The sequence below is a fragment of the Brachyistius frenatus genome, unplaced genomic scaffold (genome assembly GCF_029030835.1).
Source record: "Brachyistius frenatus isolate BFR_SWC_R1_liver_20210118 unplaced genomic scaffold, ASM2903083v1 Contig_116, whole genome shotgun sequence".
In the NCBI taxonomy this organism is placed as follows: domain Eukaryota; kingdom Metazoa; phylum Chordata; class Actinopteri; family Embiotocidae; genus Brachyistius; species Brachyistius frenatus.
Genome location: NW_027210715.1, coordinates 483340 through 507589, shown reverse-complemented (window position 1 = coordinate 507589; position 24250 = coordinate 483340). Strand labels below are relative to the sequence as shown.

Genomic DNA, 24250 nt, shown 5'->3' with positions numbered 1-24250 from the left:
TGAAAATAATCTTTTAAGAGAGAGATGTTTGGGGTCAACCCCCTTTTTGCTGCTTTTCCACACACGAACCCTAACATCCCTTGAAATCTGCAACATTAACCATAACCCATAATCCATAAATCTGTACAATGTTGTAATGAACTACCGAAACTATATCAATGAGACTCAGACTGTAACACTGAGCTGTAAATAACTTTTAAAACTACGACAGAAATGGATTACAATAAGTAAAACCTACGGTGAGGACGTGTTGTGTGTTTTATTTGTGATTGTATCATCTGACAGAATATGAAACACATTTTTGCAGCACTGTTATTTCACAAAGTCAATGGAAGGTCGAGAGTAAATGCAGATCCACTGCAGCCACCGTGAACTGACACAAAGACACAACCACACAAGCTGAAACATTTCAGGTCCCATTTTGTGATAAGACATCATTTATAAAGGGTTTGTAAGCTGTAATTGATCGTGCTGTTAATGATTATTAATTCATTTACGAATGCATATTAGATTAGTTACAGGTCATTAACAAAAACAACCACGTTGGAGAAAATTCTTCTCTTTGCACGACACTTTGCTTATTTTTAATTTATTAGAGAGAACCCTCTAATGGATGGCAGCAGGTCATTGGGAGCAAAATCTATTAATAAGCTGCTTATGAAAATGTACAACTGCAAATGTCACACGGTTTAATCCTTTAAAATAGTACAAATTTAGGAAGAACAACACAACGAACGTAAATTTTAAGAAGTTCACATTCTGTTTGAATAGAGTTTCTGTGTGCTGTGTTGAAATCAAATGTTTTAATAATAACATGAAGTAATAATGTGGTTATAAATGTTGGTAAACTATGAAGAAGTAGTGAGGGTTTCATTAGGTTTGGCATTTATAAATGCTAATAAATGGTTTTGGGTTTCACCATTTCTAATGAGCCAAAAGTCACCTGCATTTATACATGTTAGTATTATGTAGGAGGACTATGGTTTAGCAGATGTCTATCATTGGCCATTAATAAAGCCTGTTTTAAATGGTAAGTTACTATATTTTCAACAGTTTGGTCTCCTCTTGAGGGAAGATATTTGAAAAGTTTAAATCCTGTTTGTTTGCTGTTACTTTGTATGCTGATTTTATCCTGAATTTGCTCATCTTTTATTTATTTATTTTTTCTAATTATCATAAGGACATTTCTAACAAGAGCCAACCCTTCGCGCTAAGCTGGGGTTGACATGAAACTCGAGGTGTGACACTCCTGAGTAAAGACGAGTGCTTTGTAGAGAGCGGTCTGAGAATCTTCAGTCATTACTCGGTCTGTAAAGGTCTGCTCATATCAAAGCCCAAGTACACTAATGTTTGTCGGTGTTGAATGTTTTGTGACACTTACTTTGAGCTGACAAGTGTTGCCTGCAGAGTCAGTGGTGAGCTGATACAGCTCTGAGGCTGCTTTTCAAAAATGACCAAAGGTGTTAAATTACCTGCTTACAGGTGTCAACCTGTAAATACTGTCCTGTTGCGTTGATTGTTTATTCTAATGCACTTAAGGACAAATGATCTACAGTGGAATGCTATGATTTTGAATTTGCCACACAATGATCCATAAACAAGAAACAAAAACTTTCAGCAACAAAAGAAACACATTTAAAAAAAAAAAATGATATTTCCATGTCACCAACATCTGTCCCAATTTTCATTTTTTTCAATCCATGCCAATGATAATCTGTCCTTCAAAGGTAAAGTTCACATGTGGAATGTGGGAAACAATGTCAAACCAGAACATTAATTGTGTCCTGAGGAAATGAATTAATACGAAAGCTGTGGTGAAGAATCGATTAGCAAATGAAAACAGGGATTCTTACAAAAAGTAAATAGCTGCTGCTTCCAATCTATCAAGAGCAGGTGAATAATGAATCATATCCTAACAGCGCTGACTCGTCCTGTGGGGACATCAAGGTTGTTGTTTTTTTATATATCCCTGTAAAGACACCTGGAGCCACATGATCAAGAATAATTTACATCACATGTCTAATTTGAAACCTGCTAATTTACATTAAATGATATGAATTTCTGCAGCATGTTGTTACACTGATCAAATGTCAAATGTGTTAAACAGGAATAGTGTGAAGGTCTTCATTGGAAATTGATAACCAGCTACGATATGAGCATGACAGAGTCTCAGCTTACCAAGGGATCATCAAATTATTACATATTAAACATCCTGTCCATCTACCTGACATTTTCTCTCCCAACTCTGTTTAATCTTCCTTCCATTTCACCCAAATGTGTAATTATTTAGAAACATATAGTACAGCAGATAGTCCTGGCAGACCGTGATCATGTTTAAATCTAAGTGCATTGTATTAAAATGCTCAAATGGAAATTGGTTGACATCCATTGTTGTTGAATGTCTATTAATAAATTATGTCATTTACAAAGCGACTGTCAAGACTGTCAAAACAGCAGTGTCCGCGGAGTCCTCATTAGCCCCAACATGGAAATTAACTTGTTTTTGAACAACTTTGGAGGGGATTAACTTTGAATCAGATTGTGTCGTCACATCAGTCTTTATCTATTGATGGCGTTCCACGAAGTTTGGAATGAGAGGTGCCCCTCAGCCATTGTGGCAGAAAGATCAGATCCACAAATCCTTGGGCTGTGCAGAGTGACTTCATTAATGCTTGACTTATTCTGACTCAATTCAGGTTGGAAATATGTGGTTAATGACAAAGGACAACTTACAAAATGACTAAAACAGCATCAAACTGACTTGAGCACGAGACACACCAACTCATGCTGTGTCCATCTCGGGAATAATTAGAAGTTGCTCTCCGGCAAACATAACATTAGGAAAGTCTAGATCACCACTTATCCCCATTTAGTGTCAGTAAAGGGCTAAACCAGAAGTTTGCCAGCTCGCCAGCAGAAGTTTCTGGTGCACATGCTCTGCCTGGAGAGGAAGGTCTGTTTGCATTCATCTACCCAGGACAGGAATGTCAACTGAGACAACAGATGTAACCATTCAGTGAAATACAGAAACATGTATCTGGTGTTCCTAGATTATACCAGCAACTGTAAACTCATTTGGCAAAAGACTTGAACATTACAAATGTTTATTTGTATGTAAAAGCCCTGCACTACAGAGGCCATACAGAGCAAAAAATATGTAAATCATGCGCACAAGATAAGTTTATATAGAGACAGCACAACACTATAGGCTTTCTCCTCTCAGCATGAAGTGCACTGCACCTGCTTCAAGGGTCAGTTGACCAACTTTAAAGTCGATAGCATCCTCAAACTTAGCATATTGCCAACAATTTGAACCACAATCTCTCAATATCATCGTAATTGCCTTTTACTGACAGTAATCCTTTGCATCCCTTGCATTACAGCTGTACTTAGTTAACGGAGTTGTTGTTGGCTTCGCCATCACAAATGACAGTCACAGGAGCCTTGAAGTTGACATCATCAGGATTTCTCAATGTGATGTCCTCAAGACTTCTATCACCTGAATGTGACAGGGCTCTCTCTACACAGGCTTACTTCACAATCTTGTTCTATCCTCCTACAGGCATCACTTCTCATGTAAACTGTTGTGGTGACAGAAGACATCCAAGTCTAGAAATCTTCACATTAACTTGCCCTGAAAAGTCGGGTGTATTTTGTGGGGAGAAAAAAGTGGGTGAAAGCCTCTTAGACCAAACGGATTGGTTCTTGTGAGGGACACATTTTACACATTTTGTACATTTTACAAAAAAGTTCAGTGGATTAAACTTTTGCTCACACCGTCCTCCTAAACTGGGAGGCTGATTCTCTCTGCAGGGTATCCCACCACGGATTGTGATTCTGGTATTAAAAAAAAGCATGCAAGAGGAATTGGACACGTTGCAAATCCTGTTCAGTGGGGCTTCTCCATCAACCACCATGAATAAGAGTGTGAGGTAAAGCGTCTGTCTGCCTGAAACAGCTTTGAAAGTTGTTGCAAACACACAGTGAGATGAGAGATCTCTTCAGGCGGGGGCCCTTTAACCTCTTCCTTCAGAGACGGGACTCTATCTTTGTGCTGGCAAACCCCTCATGGTTGTAACTGAAGAGCAAACGCACTCAGGCGTGAATATCCTCTGTCTGCGAGCCGCCGAGGAGGAGCGGGCTGCAGGAGCGGAGGGCTCCTCTGGGTCCCTGGGAGCCTGAATCCAGTGGAGAATTACTAATAGGATTGGTTCTGCCAGGTCTGTATCAGTGAACCATAGAAGACGACTCAGACAAAGACTCTCGCGCTGCACTGCGGGGCTCGGGTCAGCTCGCTTTCACTTCACTCATCCACACAGCTGATTCAACACAACTAGAAATTAATGCTTTTTTCAACAAACCATTCTTTGTCATCTAATATAAATCTAGCACTGAAGAAAAACTCTTCACGTATATTTTTATTTTATTTTTTATTTTTTTTATCTGTAGACATTTAAAACGTAAAACTAGCTGAAATAAAAACATAAAGACCTTTTCAGCTAAACACTGAAGAACATTCAAAAGGACTTTAAAACATGCTGTTTTTTAGAATAAGACCTTTGAATGTCTTCTGTAAAAATTGTCCTACTTTCAATCTAAACTAAAGTCAGAGTTGCACTTCTCCCCCACACCACTGCTTGGTGTGCCCAGACTCGTAGGAATAGAGAACCATGTTATACTTGTGTTAAAAATAAATCGGAGTTAAATTTTTTATTTGGTATGTTCAGCACACATTGTACTCAATCTGTGTAATCCCAACATGGAGAATTCACTTACTCTCTAGTAACCTCTTTGGACCTGAACACTTTGGACCTGAGTGAGGTACAGACATTTGAAAAACCTTGTCACTCATCTAAGTTGTCGTTGTGACAGGTCCTATTTTAGTTGCTTATAGATATGGAACCACAGGAAAGTGAAAAGAAAAACAAGTTTAATTCAGCTCATCTTTCATACTGCTGACAAATGTATTCCTGATGGATAAATTCCAAATTTCCAGAATGACTGGCATCTTAAATTAAAATTAATGACTGACCAGTTGATTAGTGGAAAAGTTAAAAAAAAAAAAAAAAAAAAAAGTGTTGTTATTATTATTATCATTTCAGCAATTAAGGGTATCGGAAAACACTGTAAACACAATATTGACATTTTATCACCTTGTCTCAGGCTATCCAACAAATCTAACGTTCAATGTTCACTCTTTTCAGCTCAGTTTTGGTCTCCACCAACTCCTGACGATAAATATCTAGCTGGGTAGTGAATAAATGCTCCATCATGTTCACAAGCTTGCACTAACTTCACGTGTCTGCTGTTTGGTGCTGGACAGGTAGTGAACAATGTGTTGCTGCTGTGGAAATTGATGAGAATACAAAGACTTCAACACGGGTGGGTGATGAAACCAAACCACCGACTAGGAAGATAAGGAACAGCAGGTTACTGAGAAATCTTTTTAAACAGTGTATATTTTGTTTCCGAATAAGTATAGAACATTACTAGCCCAGTCTTTTAGGCTATAGTGCAACCTGCTTCATTATGCCTCATGATGACATCGTATTAGGTGATTAACAGTGACTTGTAGCATATTTTTTTGATCTAGGGGAGAATTGGCAGATCATTTTCTACAGGATGATCACTGTGACTGAAGCCTGTAACATTACAAACAGCAATTTGACCCCATAATCACGTAAAAGTATTCAGTAATATAGCTTTAAAAATGTTAAGAAAACTCACACAATGGAAAGACACACAAATAAATAATTGGCCAAATAAACCTCTTCTAGTTCTGGTTCGAACTATTTAATGCAATGTTTTTCAAAATGGATGCATTCAACAAACACAATCTCCGAAATAGAGTTTACAGTATACCACCAGAGACAGCATGTGAAGGGCGTTTGAAGGGAGTCGAGGGTTGTTCAGCGGAGCATGAAGTCTTCCCAACAATGTTCTCCACCTCAAATCAAACAAGCTGCAGGTCCCAGGAGCAAAACTTCAAGCAGCGTGAACTGGAAGAAGTTTGCAGTCTGTTAGAGGATCATCAGAAGAGGCAACTGACATTTAGGAGGAGACACTCTCTTCACCACTGTGTTTGGAGCTTTAGCTTTACGTCCAAGTTGTTATTTACACTTGCAATAGTGTGTATTTTTGTCAGATTCCTTATTCTCAAAACTCTTAACTCAAAAATATCCATTGAAAGTCTCACACAGATTTCTTTCCTTGAGGAAGCTACAAAAATAAACATTTTCTGGAGTTCAACATCATGCCTGACTGAGTTTATGTGCCAGAAGGCGGAGGCAGTGCACCGACCCTTCATGTAGTTAACTTTTTTTTGCTGATAGACAACCTCCCAGGAGGTTTCTGTTACTGATCGCAGTCGATATTGGGCTGGCCGAGCCTGCATTACAATATATCAAATCCAAATCCAATCCAGTGGGTTTATACAGCATGTTTTAGACAAGCCGAGTTCACAAAGTGCTGTACAAATGATATCATCACCAGCCAGAGAGATCCCTGACAGTAAAATATACATTAACAGTAATTACGATTACAGTTCCATAGGAAAGAGGCAGGAGTTCTGGAATCTTCTCTCCAGAGAGCCTTGAATATTTTATGTTGTTGCTGTCTGAGCCAGACTGTCTTTGACGTTCAGTACAAGTCCTGGATGAAAGCATGTTTGGATAAGAACAACAACAAGTACAGTGAAGAGACCTATTATTGGAGAATTTAGATATCTTATGTCAGACCTTATAATGCTGTAGTTCTTAATCTAAAAACTTAATAATTTCAAGATAAATGCATTTAGTAGTTGATATAATTATTATCACTGCAACCAAGTTGTTTATCAAGTCAAAAAAAAGAGGTGTTTTGTTGTTGGGGGGGTTACAAACTTCACTGTTAATTTTTCTTTGATAACAGGCAGCATTTGTCATTGAGTTGAATGTCCAAGCCCAGACACGTGAAAAGTTTGCAGACAGGTGTTTTCAAACCACAACCTGCCACCACTGCACCAACCAGTCGTGTCCCCACCCCAAACAGTCGAGGCAGATGGCCGCCCACCTCTGAGCCTGGTTCAGTTGGAGGTTTCTTCCTGTTAAAAATGAGTTTTTCTCCCTTAAAGGGGAGTTTTTTTCCTCCTTGCTTATGTGGGAATTGTTGAATTGTTGGCATCATCTGTATAATGCTGTGAAGTTCTGTTATAAGGACTCTACCGGGTTGAGTCCCTTAAAAATAAACTGTGTTGTGATTTGGCGCAATATAAATCAAAATAAATTGAATTTAAATGAAAATTGTGTCAGCTGCAGGGCTCCACAGCTGTGGTTAACAGATGCACCCAATTCTACCATAGATCCAAAAAATTTGCTATCACCTGTTGCTATTCATCAAATCTGATCTCATCAAGGCCTAAAGGGCAGGACGTTCTAGATTTCTAGAAGAAACAAATACTCAGTCAGTTTAAAAAAAAAAAAAATGGCTCTAATCTCCCAGAACAGCTGGATACTGTACACACAATCTTTACTCAAACAGGAGGACATACTGCATTTCTAAGCGACTATTTTCAGCAGCAGATCAATCCACATTGATGTTGTAGTGATTATCTCTGGCAGCAGGACAGTGTGTGTGGGAATGAGCCAAAAAAGAGAGTATGTTCATGGTAATTAAGGAACATGTAATCCAGTGAAGCAGTGTGACTCACTGACATGTTTTTAATAGTCTATTCTTTGGCACAGAGATTTATATAGTTGTTAGCTGGATCGAGTCATTGGCTTTTGGTTCCTTCCATGGAATTTGTTGACAATATGAAAAATATAAATTATTACTACACTTGTAGAATCCTTTAAAATAAAGGAAATGGTTGGCATTATGATATGAATAATATTGCTCAGGTTCAGTGATCAATAATGTTAAACTTGTTCAGTATGATCCACCTCAACTTTAAATTTAAAAACCATTACCTTTAAAAAAAAAAGTATATATTTGTTTATTTCCAGTGAAGAGGCCCTTAAAATATAATATTCAGTTATCAGGAAAATGAGTAACTGCAACATTTTCCTCGGTGTGGGATCTCTGGTAACCATGGTCACAAAACAAGCCACCAAGGGTAGCTGTAAAAGTCCAAATCACTGCCAACTCACTGTCTAAATGCGGCTACATGCTCACTGCTTTATGCACTCGTGTGATGTCACACTAAAAACATAATCAGTACTTTCTGCTATTCTACTGCTCACCTCCATTTCATTGATATAGATATTGTGATTCAGCCTCCTCTGTTACTCTGTAGCTACTCTACATTACATGTTACATGTTATCTGACTTTAATTGCATCCACTCTTAGTCCATCTGATTGTCCACAAATCACTTTGTCCCCATCTGCTTCTCGGTGTGTTGGTTTGCTTCCACATGTCCTCTAATTGCGGGCTGCTTGCTCAGATGTGGCTGCATTAAACAGTGGATCCTCTTTAAAGCTTGTGTCTTTGAACTAGTGTAAATTGTCTGCGGGTAGAGCTGAAAGCCAGGGGTTGATCCAGCAGAGCAACCAGGCACACAATTAGCATCAGACAAAGTCACAGCTCCATCCAGTTCATTACCATACCTCCCTCTGTGGGGGTGGAAAAATTGACACATTTTGCAGCTTCAGTCGCACCCAAAGCTCTCAAAGACGGTCAGCCGGCAAACTAGTCATCATTTTTACCAGATGACGTTGCTGTCTGTGCACATCCCGCTCCTGTCGTCTCCCTGCTCGTGTGACATTTCAGTTTGCAGCCTGACCCTCGCCTCCCTCTAGGAGTGCATTTTCTACCATGGTTATTAGGGATCAGTGTGGGTTTTTTTTTTTTAATCAATGCTGTGAGGATGATAGAGCAGTGTGCTGTCACCCAGGAGCCTACCCTTCTATAAATGTGACCGTTTGAAAGATAAATAAGATGGCGCTGAGCATAAACAACTCTCTGAAAATGTGGCCTGACCTTTGCCTGTGAAGTCTGGAAGGTTGTGATCTTTCCAAATGTGAGTTTGTCTCAGCAGCAGGGAAGAGTTTCTTCAATACTTACTGTGACTTAACAGAAAAAAAGTCTGAAGACTGCGAAGCTTATTAGATTGCATCAGCCTTCAGTTGCTAAGTGACTGGATATCAAACCCTAGACAGAGGAGGTAGATGAACAGGAATATTTTTTTTTCTATTGCCAGCTTATTGCTTTTGGGTCAAAACTTTAGCGAAGACAAAATCACATTTTAGCTTGATGTTAAGCAACAGCTTAGAAAGGTCTGATTGTGTCTGATTGGGCTATTCAGTAGTGTGTGTGCATGTGCGTGTGTGTTTTTGGGATCAACAGTCTTAGTTCAGACTCAGGTTAAAAACGGGTTGAATTTGGCTAAAAGTGACTATTTAAGTCGCATATAATCACTGTATTTTCAACAGAGTGGCTATTTTTTATACTGGTCTTGGTGCCACACTTAAATGTCAGTACTGATACCAAAATTATCTTTTTAATTTTAAGTTGAACCAATGCCGGCTTGTTTTTTTTTTTAATATATATTTATTTATTTTACCAACAATGGAATACAAGACTACATGAAATGTTAAAGGGGTTGCTTAGTGACAAAAAACGATTACATGACTCTGTAGTGCTCTCACATCTAATGCAGTATTTTACTGTATTTTAGCACACTGTTTCAGTTTTACAAATTGCAAGTTTAACGTTGTGGTTCACTCCTTTGCTCTTACCTGCTGTATCCACACACAGCTGAATGCTTTTTCCAGCTAAGACCTCTGATAAACCCACAGCATACTACCTTAACAGCACCAGACGTATGACTATTGACATTGCACTCCATGTATATTTCTCTGTATCTGCTGGATGTATAAATCAGGCAAAACATGTCATTCTTATTGTGCTGCCACCAAATGTCCAAAAACAATTAACTTGGGTTTAAAAAAAAAGAAGCTCATGTTCTCAAATGCTGAATGTTGTCTTAACACACATTTTAATATTTTGTTTAGAGTTCTTAAAGATTTAGTTTTGATTGGGGACTTCAGATCAAAAATCAAATAAACAAGATTATGAATGAGATATTTGATGCCAGCCTTCACTGCCTGACAGTTGATAATACTTGGTGCGTGTAACTTTCACGCCTAGACAGCCCAAAGCGTAGCTATCTCACATTTTGCTGTAGTGGACAGGCGTGTCTATTTCACGCTTTGCTGTGATACCGGGTTGCATAGACACATATCACTTGTTATCAAAAGAGTCCAAAGCTTCAATACTCAGCCCCTTTCTTAGTTTCTCTTCACTGTATCAAATGTAATAACATTTCATGAGAACTGACTTCCCATCAGACTCAACCTCCTGATGGCAAATGTGTGGTGCTGCTTGATAGCTCCACAACAAGCAAGTGGTAGACGGTAGGTGAAAATCCTTTGGCTCATTGATTAAGATGAATTTTGACCCACAAACCATCAACAAAACATCAGTAGTTTCTGAGACAATCTTGAGCATACATGTCAAAGGGAATGTGAATAAAATCATATTAGTAACTCTTTGTCTAAAAGATGCAGAGGAAATAACAGAAACACAGTGGTCCAGTTGGTTAAACTGGAACGTAACCTGCCCTCATTGAGCTCACAGTGTGCTTTGTTAACAGCAGCTCAGCCACAGTGAGCCAAATGGGGCACAGACTCAAGAAACACAAATCAGTCTGAAAGTCTGATTTATTAATTACCTTTTAATGCATGAGCCTTGCGGTTGTGCAAATGGTGCCAGAGAAAAGGACTTTCAGTAAATCCATTGTCCTTGGGAAGCGCTCAATCTTTTAGAGTGAATGGATGAGCATTAATTATTCAGCATTAAGCCCAAACAAACGGCACGTCTCGTATCTCAGTCCCCACGTCAGGGCCCCTCCTGGCAGTCGACAGGCAGTGTGTGGACAACGGGAGGAGCCCACCTTTAGCATGCATGCCAGTACATTCATAAATGCATGATACATATCGCTCATCTAACCCATTCCTGAGTGCACTTCTGAAGTGTATCTATCTCCTGTATAATCCAGTAACTTTCAGGGTGTTCTCTTGCTGAAATGGACATCAAAGAACGAGACCCGTCTCCTTTTCTTTGATCTGTTCCAGTCTCAGCAGCGCTCCTCACAGTCTCCGCTCATGGTGACATCAATTTCTGTTTGCAAATTGAGCAACGACGCTCGCTCCAATTTGGCTAACATTGAGTCATATGCATTTTATGAAAACCACCCACGACGTCTTTCGTTTTTTGAGGTGACTGTCACACTGAGGACTCTTTTTCTCACACATTTCCACTACATACACACAGCGTTTGAACACTTTGCATGATCTGATGACTCACTGTTGTGCTGCTGTTTATCTCGTTTGCAGGCGTGCACCTGTAGGAGCAAAGCCTGGATGTTATAAAGGCCGTCAGTGGGTGGGAATGGGTTAATAAACGCAGCACTCAGGTGAGCTGCTCTGTTGAATCAACACCTCCAGAAACCAGCGGGACAAAGAGGAGCGCTGCCGTCGTGGAGGGTCAAACATGCACTTCTGGTGTCATGCTGTAAAATGCGTCTTCATTCATAGTTAGATGCACATCATGCTGACTACTGTCCAAAGTAAATGTATTTCAAATAAACACAACCTACTTCTCTTCTTTTTGCAACCTACTCCATCAAAGACAACGAGATCTCCATTGCAATTATTACCCACAATCCATCACTCTCTTATCTGCCAAGGTGTGGTGTTAACTAAGAAAAAACTAAAACATTTGTCCATTTTTAACTAGCAGATAAAGGGTGAAGAACAAAGACAACTATTTGAGATATAAGAATTATTACTACAATGATTCTAGACAAAGTGACAAAACACCAGAAAAGAACATCATTCTTTTAACAACTGATTTCTAATTGCCCTATGAATATTCTACAACTATTACAACGGCCTCACAACGGGAGGGAATCAGTCACCGAGACCCAGTTTAAGTTCACCATCATCACTTATGCCAAATGTGGCACTTTAATCGACTGTGTAACAATTTAAAAGAGAGAGAGAGAGAGTGAGCATGTTCTTAATTTTTTTGTGGGAAGCGTGTACTCTGTGTGTAAGAGAGGGTGAGACCTACAGACAGACGGAAAGAGCGTGGCCTGATGGGATATGGTATATAGTGAGGCAAGGGGTCCGATCATGCATACCGAACAAGCCTCCTTCATTAACTATCCAACAGGCCTCTCTCTGTCTCTTCTTTTGTATGCACATAGGCAAACTCCTGCTCTCTATCATTTTTCATTGGTGGTGAATGCTCAATACATTATCATATGAATAAACGTCTGCTTTGCTCATCTATTTCACCAAGTCATAAAAAACAACAGTCACAAAGCTGCATTATTGTCTGGTCACCAGAAGAAAATCTTTTTATTTGTCAAATTCCTGTTCTTGATTTCTGTTGTCTGATAAGTTTCTCCTGAGTAAAAATCACTTGGTGCTTTATTTCTTCTGGGATAAACCAAACAATAGAACTGAGGAGTTGACATGAGCAGCAGCTTCTACAACGGCGAAACAAGCAGCACCCACCGCAGCGAAGTACATTAAAGGGTAATTCCACTTTATTATGAAATAGATCTTATTTTCACACTCTAAACAATCTGCTCTATTGGTTATGATAACAATATCCTCATCTACTGTATGTAGTTGCAGAGATGTGGCAACATAGTAAAATCATACAGGTGAAGAAATGAGCAACCAGAGGGCCAGACAGGGTGAAACAAGAATTTAGCTGGATTATCTGAAAACGATATAAAAACTGCATTGAAATGATTTTCCTTTAAGTTGCAGTTCCTTTTAAGAAAGCCTGTAAGTTTTAAAGCTGCTGTATTCTTTAATAGTTACAATTGTCTGAAAAGACGTTTACATGAAACTGACACGTTGAAGCTGTGTTCCAAATGTTGTACTTACGTACCAACACTCACTATTTTGAGTGAATAAGTGCGTTCATACTGTCAAGTACAGAAACATGCAGTTCACTACAAGTACCAGGATGATGCTCTCAAAATGGTCCAAACGTTGAGTGTGAAACGCTGGACACTTTCCACGCTGACCGGTCGCCATCTTGGCTACGTAGTTAAAAGGGAAGGACAACCAATGGAAATCATTTTAAAATGAAGGCGTCTGAGGAAGCTGTTGCGGAACACCTCACACATTTTTTTTATTTTCCATTATGTATCACTGTGCTGATGCTGGACGGAAGGCATTAGCATTTTAATCGTATGTGTGAAACAGAGGGCACGAAAACATGTTCATTTCTGGGTAAAATAATCAAATCCAACAGATATTTTGGCGCGTGATGCATTCAAATCTCAATAATTTACCTTAAGTGCAGCACATCAGTGACAACACGACACTGTCGAAATTCAAGCCTACACAAGTCAGAGTCCTCGCATGTAAGAGCACTATATCGTAGTGTACTCAGGGAAGTATGTCATTTGGAACACAGCCTGAATTTCCTCTCATTTTCCAAAATCTGTTTGACAGCAAACAGAACAGGACTGAAAACTGGAAACAACCAACATTTCTTTGTTTTTTCTTTTGTGATAAAAGTGCCAAACTGTGTATATGCCCTTCTAAAATGATTTAAAGTTTGCTAAGATTTGCCACCATAGACAGCTGGTTGTACCAGACCAAGCGAGGCAGCAAAATCCCTGAGTGTATTGAATCCAAGGGTGTGTTTTTACTGCTCATAAATTAAACATTTAATTTGTAAAAGGAAGAATACTTGTTCTTTAGTTAAACGTTACATAATCTCACTTTACTGAGGAACTAGCTGCCTCCTATGAAGGCACTGTATCTGTGACTGTGTTATTATGATCTCAGTGGCTTCCTTTATCTTATTTGTCCAATGTGTTGATCATCTGAGAAACATTGTTCCATCAATGAATTACAAGACAAAAGATGATTATGGTTTGTTGCTTGACTGACAGGTGTCTCAGCCATAATGGTTGCTGCTTGCTTTTCCCACCTCGGTTCTTCCAAGTCTTCCTCCCCTTTGATCAAATTTGAGCTTCCCCTCACACATCTACAGGTGAAGTCACAGATGTTACATTAGGGACACCACACTGCACGACTATCAGGTGATGAGCACAAACCGCAGTGCACGAACACCACAGTGACGAGCGCTGAGCAACAAACACACAAAACACAAATGTTGAGGAAGGAAGCAGATGTGTCACATTACACCTTTAACTGAATCAAAAGCTGTTAATGTGAAAGTTTTACTCATACGAACCTCCTTCCTAATTAACACAGCTGCAGCCCTCCACACTACTCCCGTACACTGAGCTATTATTGTCAACCAAAGCAACGCAGGATGATGATTGGCGGGGCAGATTAACGTGACTGGCAGCGGCTACAAACATGCCCAGCGGCGTGCCGTCACCGCCCACGCTCGGGCAGCCATTTGCCCCGCGCTCCTAACCAGTGTCAGGTCTGCTGTTGTTTACACGTCAGACTCTATTTACTCATCGAGGGCCTGGCCGTCTGTTTGCAGCAGATCAGACGCATTTCCTGGCATCCCGCAACCTCCAATCTCTGCGCGGTACGATTCAACAGCACTTTTTGAGGAGGCACCTGTAGGCTGAGGTACAACTGTAGCTCTCGTTAAAGCACAATCACCATGTATCACCTCTGACAGCAAGTAGTTAAAGGGACATGCACGTGGATCGGTTGTGTTAGTGACGCTCCGACACCCTTTTCTTGCATCACTGCCACAAAACTAACAAGCTATAGCACGCAAGGGGTTACTGAGCAATACGGGTTCACGGTCGAGCAGGTTTCTGAGATCAATCAGTTTCATGGACCGGACGGATCTCAATGAAAACAGGCCGTGGTTATGAGCGATGATGTTGCCATGACAACAAGCAGGCTGAGCGTGCAGCCTGGCTTTGGTATCTTCAGGCGTGCGGCAGGCGGCACCCAGACGGTTTGGGTTTTTAACCTCTTAAGTGGCAGAAAGCAAGCTGCAGTCTCAAATGGGATCATGGGAGAATGGGGGGATGCGTGGGTGAGGGTGATGTGTGTGTGTGCGTTGGGGGGAGGGAGGGAGGAAGGGGGAACTACAGAGTCAGGCATCAGTTAAACCACTGCATTTGAGCACAGACATGGGAAATGAAAAAAGGTGGTGGGTGTTATATCTTCTCTCTTTTTTTTTGTTACCATCCCAATCCAGCAATGGCCAACTACAGAGATATGAGAGGGACAAACAAACAGATTAACACAGAGGAGAACACAGACACACACAGAAAATATGCTCCTTTGCACAAACACAGTCATTAACATAAAGGAAAAACCCACCAGAAATTCTCACTAGTATCTCTCGCAGACCAGTGAACACACCGATAGCCGCTCTTAAAACACACTGCATGCAGATTAAAGAGACAGCACTGAGAGTGAGGAGAGAACAGGATGGCTACAACAATAGAAACAGCGTGGGGAGCCCAGAGAAACACGCCTGCTACTGCTGACTGCTGCCACATGAACTCTCATGTACAAGTTGGTTAAAGGAGCCGATCAGACGTTTGGGCTTTGAGCTTACCTGGAGAGACAAACACGTGAAGGGCTTTGTGACAGCCACAGACTGCTGATCTGACAGAGAGGTGAGCGCTGACTTCACCAGAATAAAGCTGTTATTATATGGGGAATTGTTAAATTAGTTGTGATACCATAGTTATAAACAATGCGACCATGTTGGAGAGGACTGACGCTGCCATGCTTTGGTGGTTTCTGTAGTGTGACTGTTTCCTACAGTAAAAAACACTTTTTCCTTTAAAACTCTAGCTCCCGTTGTAAAGTAGATCATTTTGCTTGCACACCTTTGTAAACTCTTAAAATGATTTAGCAATATGCTTTTACAACATTCAACATCATCTAACATTAGAAACTCTGAAAGTTTTTGCTCTCTTTGTTCACCTTCCAATTTTGCTCCATTAAGAGATTCAATGAAGAGTTCTTTTTGGGTATGCCTGGGATTACCTTTATTTATTTTTCATATTAAAAATGTGATGGAGCAGCCAAGTGACCGAAGGTACCAACCGTGAACATCCGAGTTCACGTCTGGCTCAGGACATTCCCAAAGCATATAATATTTGTTGGATAAAACAGGGAAGATTTAGGTGTCTCAGACTTGACAGTAGACTTTTCAATAAAGGGCCCCCCATTAAATAAGTAGCTTGTTTCTTTTTTGAGGGTCACATCATATAATACAAGACTTTGAATATGATTTATAATTATGATTTGCATTTTTTTTATGTGCAACTTTTCTGTGCTCATTACAAAAAGTACTAATTTACTGTGCATTACGAGGTCTGTGATGTCTTGGAACAGAAAATCAAATAACTTCTAGACACGTGAGGACATTAAATCTGGTGTTCCTTTTAAAACAGGTGTTTATGGGGAACCTCTGTAGTTTAGATGATCATTAATTGCAAAAACATGGTTTAAAGCAGATTTTGTTTCCTTGTTTCTTGTCATCACGGTTGTGTCACCTTACTGAAGCATAAAAAGGCCAAAATCCTTCCTGCCTTAATGCAGATGCAAAATGTGGTGAGGTCAATAGACTGAACAGGTCTCCTGGGTAATGGTCACACTTGTTTGCTGTGGTACTAGTTTTGCACAGAACAAGGCCTCTGGATCTCGCTCCCTATTTTTTTTTTTTTCAGTGTAGTAGTGTTGAGAAAGGATTTCTTAACAAAATAACAAACATATGATTTTTAAGTCCTCTATTGAATTACAGTACAGTGCAGGAATTGAAAAGATACAAAACTATGATCGAAGTTTCTTTATTAATGCATTGTTCTCTGTAATGTTTTTATTTTAACTGCAACAAATGAAACAGCGACATAAACCAGTTCCTAATGAAGTACTTTATACAGCGAGGAATTACACTTCTAATAAGACATAGCACAACTTCTTAGAAAATAGATTTGTCCTACCTTCAGCATAACACAAACATATGGCTTGTCCTCGTAAGTGAGACGCAGAGATTGAGAGCTTGTTTGCTTGTTAACTGTCACATGATAAATGTTCGTGGGACATACAGGGTCTATCCACCCATCTTTTTATTCATCACTACACCATTAAGTTTAACATCATTTCTGCTGTTGAAGTGAAATGTTCTGTTAATACTGTCCCCTATATGGTGTCAGGGTCAAAGGTGAATTTACTGTCCATGGAGGGTGATGCCACGTTACTCTCTCCTAATGCCTTGTCAGGGAGCAGATTAGAACTCAGAGGAGGCTCTATCATTACATCTCTTTGTCTCGCTCTCTGGTCCCTTTCACTTGTATTGAAAGTTAACCAGAAGACAGCTCGTCTTTAAAACCACAGGAGGCATTTAGACCCAACGAAGGAGCTGCGTTTGTCTTATTGCTATCAGGGAGTGTGATTCTCATGCGGAAGGGTTTGAATAAGCTTATAGAAACAGATGCTTCTGTGTTGTTTCAGTGGCAGGGAAATGTGGTGTGACTTCATTTCTATGTGTGCATGCTCGGTTAGTGTTGATACAGGGAGACAGATGTATGCTTGTTGTAAACACAAGCATTCAGCTCCATCAACTCGCTCCTACCAGTAGAGCTGCACTGAAACTAACTCAATATTTACCTCTGTTAGATTCCTGCTAGTTTGTCTGTCAGCCGGGTAATCGCCAAGAAACACTTCCAAGAAATTACCAGTGAAATCTGGTGGACGAGAACAAGGAACAACAGAACGACAGAATTTTGTCCTGGTGGTACATTACTGTAAGTTTCCATTTTAAAAATAACAGTTCAATATCAGCTGTAAACCTAACTGTAACATCATTTTAATGTGACATCAGTTTTACAGTGATTTTAGGAATAATATCTCAGTGTATTGTCAAGTTATCCTGATCATGAACTGCACAATCTGAATCACTATTCCAAATCCCTGCCCTCATCCTCAGTGAAAGTTTGCTGATGGATTGAAAGAGGAGGACAAGTGATACGGGGCAAGGTCAATGCCAAAACCACCCACACACACACTCAGCCCTCAAAACACCTCCCGTTTAGCTAAAAATGTAGATGGGAGTCACACTCTGCCAGGAAACAGAGGAAACAATCAAATATTGATTGAATCAACAGGCCAAACTGATCGCTGACGTCAGTCACCGAAACTAGTCACAAAAATCAAAGAGAGATCGAACTTACTATACAATATATTTATATTTATATAAAATAAACTTAGAGTTTATGTGTTGGATTTTGAATCCTGTATAGTTTATTGAAATTGGATTATTGGACAGCCTCACTTCGAATGTTTGTTTTATCCCTTATGTAGACCAACAATACTGCTTCCTTTGCTTAAACAACAATCTCATGTAGTCCTGTTGGTGCTGCTACCTGCAGACAATGAAGAGGAGGAATGATGTAATCACAGCACATGAAACCAAAGCTGATTCTGTCTCTTTGTTACTCAGAGGTGTGAAGAAAGGTCTTCTATTTCACAAGTTTGGCTTGACAATAAGCTTGATTCAGCGTATTAGAAAAAAATTATGAGCGGTTTACATACTGACCTGATATAGTAGAATGTTATCAAAGAGGACCTCCTACTAGACTATATATAGAGCTGATGGACAAACACAAGGAAAATGCATGACTGGAATCTGACTGATAGTTATGTAGTGTTTTAATGCCAAATATCAAATTAATTAAGCTCATTTGTACTAATATTTTTGTACCATTTAAATGTGAAACATTTAAAGATTTAAATGATTCACATATTTTTCCCAAAATAGTTTTTGGCAGGCAAAGAGCCTTTGAAATTGCATTCAAACAACAGCCCCACACCAGTTTAATTATCGATCCAGTGGAAGTTACCGTTAACTACAGGTTTCTATATCCAGTACAAACATCAGCCTGTGGATAGACTGCTTCTGCCTGACTTACAGAGGGATGCCTTCAGACCGTCGGAGCATTGTGCTGAACAACACAAAGGGCTGCGTTGGTGTGAGTTGCTATGGGGTACAGACAGTAGAAGATGTAATGCTCAGCAGGAAGTTGAGGTTAAGGATATAAAGAGTGTAAGATTTTGCATAGTTCCCAACAACAGCAATAATTTTCCTCTTCAGGGACACATTCGTTTTCAGACAGGTGCGTATTTGAGTAGTTGTTTAATACAGTTTGTTTTAGACTCCTGTGACGGTCTACATTTTGTTTTGGAAGCTAGTTGCTGAAAACAATAAAAGTTAAGCTGGGGAAATAAGTTATTGACAAACATTTTTAATAATATCACACCCAAATCTCTGGTGCAAAAAAACCCACTATTTTATTGACCTTTAAAGTTTAAATTAATATATGAACATATGCTGTATAATGAAAAGCTGCCGCAGCACTGCCCTCTAGAGGTTAAAACTTTCAGGCAACGTGAGCTCTAGCCCACACCCCAATCAGTGACGTCACAGCAGGTGCTTTGCCACCTGACAGCAGAGATTAAACATTAGCAGAAGGTTTTGTTCTGAGTTTAATTACCGTCACAAAAACCTCCATCAGTCAAACCTTCGCAGCTGTGACATCATGAAGGCTTTAGTGTTACTGTTTGCTTTAATTTCCATTTACACAACGTGACATCACAGCCGGCAGTTATTCACTCCGGCAATATGTCAGTCTGCCAGTGAAGGAACGATTTGCTGCCCATTACCCAGAATTCCCCGGCAGCCTGAGGCGAGCTTAGCACAGCTTTCAGGACCTGAAAGCAACTGTTGCAGATGTGGGGCTCCTTCAAATGCAGATAAAAAGTTTTAGTTGACTCACTGAATGTGAACTATTTGAAAACTTTTGCTGATGTATTCATTCAGAATATCTGTGGATGATGTGTGTTTTTGGTGTTGCAGATTCAAAAAGAAAGAAAAAACACTTCAGCCTTTGAAGTGCACAACACCCAAATGAGAAGTAATATTGTATATTCATCATTTGTTAAAAGACTAATGATGATCAGAAGATAGCAATGCCAGTCAGTTTACATCTCTCATTATGAGACACTGCACTAATTTTGGAAACGATTAAATCCCCCAACATTTCTTTTGTGTTTATCTGAAATTAATGTTGGATGAAGCTAATAAACAACAAATGAGGGCAACTAAGATTGTTCGCCAGCCGAAAAGACATTTCCACAGCTATGACCTAATAAACAAAACCTTTACAATATGAAACCCGAGTGACACAGATAGGATGCATCAGTGCAACAAATGTGGGCTGCGGTCTGTGTTTGGCACACCAGGCCTACACACCTAGAACACACAGCTGCTATATACCCTGACTGGTAACACCTTTTTATAATGACAAGAGGAACAATCTGCTAATTTGGAAGTGAGATGATTGAGACTGCTCTCAAATCAGCCTCCAAAACAATAAATCCAAATGAGACAAATTATTTAGCAGAGATTTGGTTGGAGAGTTCAAACTAAATGTAGGCTAGAAGATATTAGCTCACAGCTGTGAAATACTTTTCACTTTAGGGGTCAGGAAGCAAGTTTTGGATACTTAACCAACTTATAAATGACTTTTATGAAAGATTTTTTTTTTTTTTTTTAAATCTAATATGAGTGTTCAGGTGGACATGTGAGCTCCTGCGTGTGTTTCTGTGAATAAAAAGGAGGCAGTAAGCAGGGAGTAAAGTGGGGGTTAATGTGTGTGTTCGGAGAGCCCCAGACGCAGCGGTGCGCCCTTACCCTCGCCGCCCTGGAGGAGTAGGGATCCTCGAATAGATTCCAGATCACCGGCTGCCACTTCTTCCATAGGCTGACATTCCCGTCGGCAGCCACGTCCTCAATGCCGAGCCGCTTCCCTATCTCGTCGTCCTCGTCCCCGTTGTCCACGTTGAGCTCGAACACGTCCAGAGCCTCCTCCGCGTCACGGTGCTGCCGGTATGTCATCCAGCAGCAGGGCTCCACATCCGTCTCATCGATGCCCCAGAAGGAGAGCTCCTCCTCGAACAGCGGCCCGCACACATCCGCCGGGCAGTGGAGCTTCCCGGTGCGGTAGTAGTTGAGCACGTAGGCGAAGACACCCGGGTGGCGATCGAAGAAGTACTCGTTGGTCCGTGCGTTGTACTCAAGGAAGCCGGGGACTTGTTGCAGCTGATCCAGCACGGAGTCGATGTCCGAGTCGGAGGCAAGCAGGGCCAGTCGCGTCCCCGGCAGGGTCTTCAGGGTGGTTTTGTAGGTTTCGTGCCTGGTGCCACCGACGTTGAGGATTATCCTCTCGTTGTCGTCAAACTTGCCCATCGCTCTGTATCAGACATGACTTGATGGAAAGCGGGGGAAGTTGGCGAGTGCAGTCCGGAGGTATCAGCGAGCCCTACGCGCACACACCCACAGTTCTATTCAAAGAGGCTCCACGATTTTGGCCGTGGTGCGCACAATCTCCGATTTCACTCATCCGTCGCTCTCATATCTTTCTCGGGGGCAGAGGGGGGTGTCCATCGTTTGTTCGGGTAGATTTTAGAGGGACGGAGGATGTCGATTTGTATCCCACAATCCGCTCAGACAGTCAGTGCTGGGAGTGTTGAATGATCTCAACCAGTGGCTCTAAACAGACTGCGCTGCTGATGCCGTTGCGCGTCTCTGGCGTCCCTGCCCTCTCCAAGACGCACAACCGCTCGTCAGCGTCGGGCTCGTTACTAAAAATGTGTAACGCAACACCTGAGATTGATTTTGAAAAGTAATGTATTTGCTATACATAATTTTGGGTAAAGTTACTCATTACACGTTTTCTCAGCTACACTTCAATGCCCTCGCCTCCTTCTTTGGTTTAGAAAATCAGGTGAATCAGCTTCTGGAAAAATCAGCGCTCCACTTCAGGGCTGACACGGTTTGAGCTCAATGAAATAACGTGAGGAGGAAATTTCCATCCTGACATATTTATTTCTCTCCTTTAACCAGACAATAATTTTTAAAGGCTTAAACTGCTATTAAGCCTCTCATCCTTCAACAGGTCACAGCATGATTTATGTCTGTTTTTACCGAAGTGGACCAGTAGGTTGGGATTACTACCTGCATTACAGTTTTAATTGGATTAATAGCTTCCTATGGGATTTCACGTAGGTTTAACAGGAGAGGCACTTTTCCTGTCAGCATCACAGGATGAGAGAACAACTCTGTCTTGTGTTTTTGGAGCATTAAAACACTCTTTACATTTTTTTTTTTCTGTAACTCGTGCACACGTGGTTGATTCCCTATCAACCCTATCGTTGGGTTTTAGCAGCTGCTGTTGAGGTGACCTTGAAGAAGACACATTTTTTTCTTGACAGCACCTGGCTGTTGCATGTGCACACTGATGCCCAGACTTTACCAGGATTGGACGAATCACTGCAAATAGTATTAATTTACTTTAACTTTTTCTGCCTAATCTCTGTCATATATGACAAGTTATATGTTTAAGAATAATTTTACAATACCAATCCTGCCTCACCTATCAGTAAATAAGAGGGAGAGAGTAGATCAGAGATGCTTAATTTACCTGGGTGTAACAGCAAAAATAATCACTACTATATACATATATATATATATATATATATAATAACCTGTGTGCTATTATGATTCTCTGTAATTTCCCAGCAGACCTGTCTAGTGAAGAGGCAAACAAAACATTCTAATGGTGGAAGATCTCCCTGTTCTATGTTTTGACTACATGTTTTCAGTTACAAATATGTGACTGTATCTGTATGTGGGGTCAGACTCACCAAACTCTGTGTGCATGAGCCTGTCTCTTAATGTAATTGATAATTCAATTTGTCTTTAAAAGATACATTCTTGATAACTTTTCTTGATATTCTTATATTACCTTGTTTGATCAAAATGACAAAAGACAGTTCATTGTTTATTTGTTCATTTCTCACAAGGAAATACATAATTCCCACGACACAGGGAACATCTGATTTTAAAAAGTCAAGAATTCAAGCTTCAACACATAAAGATGAGGTTGAGATTTAGAAGGGAGATGCAGGAACAAATGCTGTCATGAAGGCAGATGCAAAGGAGGAGGGGCTCAGTTTAAGGCTGACCTGTCCACCTGCTGAGTGACCCACTGATGACGAAGCTCTAATCAAGCAGTACTCCAGCTGTACTAAAGGTATGCTTCATAAAGCTCCTACTCCCACTTGCTATGGATTGGATATGAATCCTGTTTCCTTTTTTTGTGATTTGTTTGAGTAAAAATAATAACTACAAAACCAACCCTTTTTTTTTTCCTTTAAATGTTTTCTTTTCTAGAGAATGTGAGAATGTAGAAAAGTATTAAAGTGGTAACTTTTCCCTTTCACACAAACTAAGTTTGCAAATCTGGTGAAGGTTACAAAATACAAAATTAACATAATTTGTTTAAGTTAACTACATTTGCTGTCAGAAACCATGTACAATAATCATAATAACTTTTCCTGTCCTAACAAGAACCTTCAGTATGGGACTCACTTCCCACATATGCACAAGAGAAAAAACACCAAAATACGTGTATATACTACAACATAAATGACTTCTGTAATGATGATGTTCAGGGACAGCATGTTTTTTTTTTTAAAGACTTCAATGCCAGAGTCCGATGAAGTCATTCAACACTTTCTTGACTGTACAGGCAGAAAAAGCACTTTGGTTAAGGTTATACAATTATCACAGTTGATTTTGGGACTCAAATCGCTGAATTTATATATTATAAGAAGTCCACAATCTTTTCCTAAGTATTGCCAGTGACTAAACTTAATCTTAAAAAGTTTAATAATACTCTGGTTCTCATAAAGTAAATACTGTATTCTAAAAAACATCAAAATTTAACAATTTTGTGTTAAAGTGAATAAACAATGTTGTCAATTAACATCCTACCGACCTCATCTGTTCAAAAATCAGTTCAAATAATGTTTTTACATTAAATGTGTCTCCCTAATATAACAATGTGAAGTATGATTTTTTTAGTTTTAAGAGGGCCCACACAGGAATTGTGCAGACAACAAAGCTCACAATGCTTGATCATATTTCAGTTCATGTCATGGAAAACTGTTGAGCCCAAAGTTTGCTAGTCTGTGAAGTCGGGTCACCGAGGTTGTAATCATGTGTTGAGTGCATGCGGTAGTAACATCGGTAGTACAAGCCGAAGTAGAAGTAATTGCACAAGTAATGCAGTTTTTACATGAGTTCTGTAACCTCGTGTCCTGGTTTAATTCCACCTTGATGAACTGATCCTGCTGTACTATCTTCTGCGTCACTTCTGC

The 24250-nt window shown here is 40.1% G+C and overlaps 1 protein-coding gene across 7 annotated transcripts in view; it reads right to left on the bottom strand.

The window, feature by feature from the left end:
• The window catches only part of kcnc2 (potassium voltage-gated channel, Shaw-related subfamily, member 2), a 91078-nt gene extending 69452 nt beyond the window's left edge, over positions 1-21626 (bottom strand). For 3 of the 7 annotated variants that reach the window (XM_069713165.1, XM_069713162.1, XM_069713166.1), the window contains exon 1: positions 20721-21625. In XM_069713165.1, coding sequence (XP_069569266.1) covers positions 20721-21275 — 555 coding nt within the window. In that variant the 5' untranslated portion in view covers positions 21276-21625. Of the gene's footprint in view, positions 1-20720 lie in introns of all 7 variants that reach the window. The other 4 variants (XM_069713163.1, XM_069713164.1, XM_069713168.1 and 1 more) reach the window with 2 other exon arrangements.
• Positions 21627-24250: the final 2624 nt, after the last annotated feature.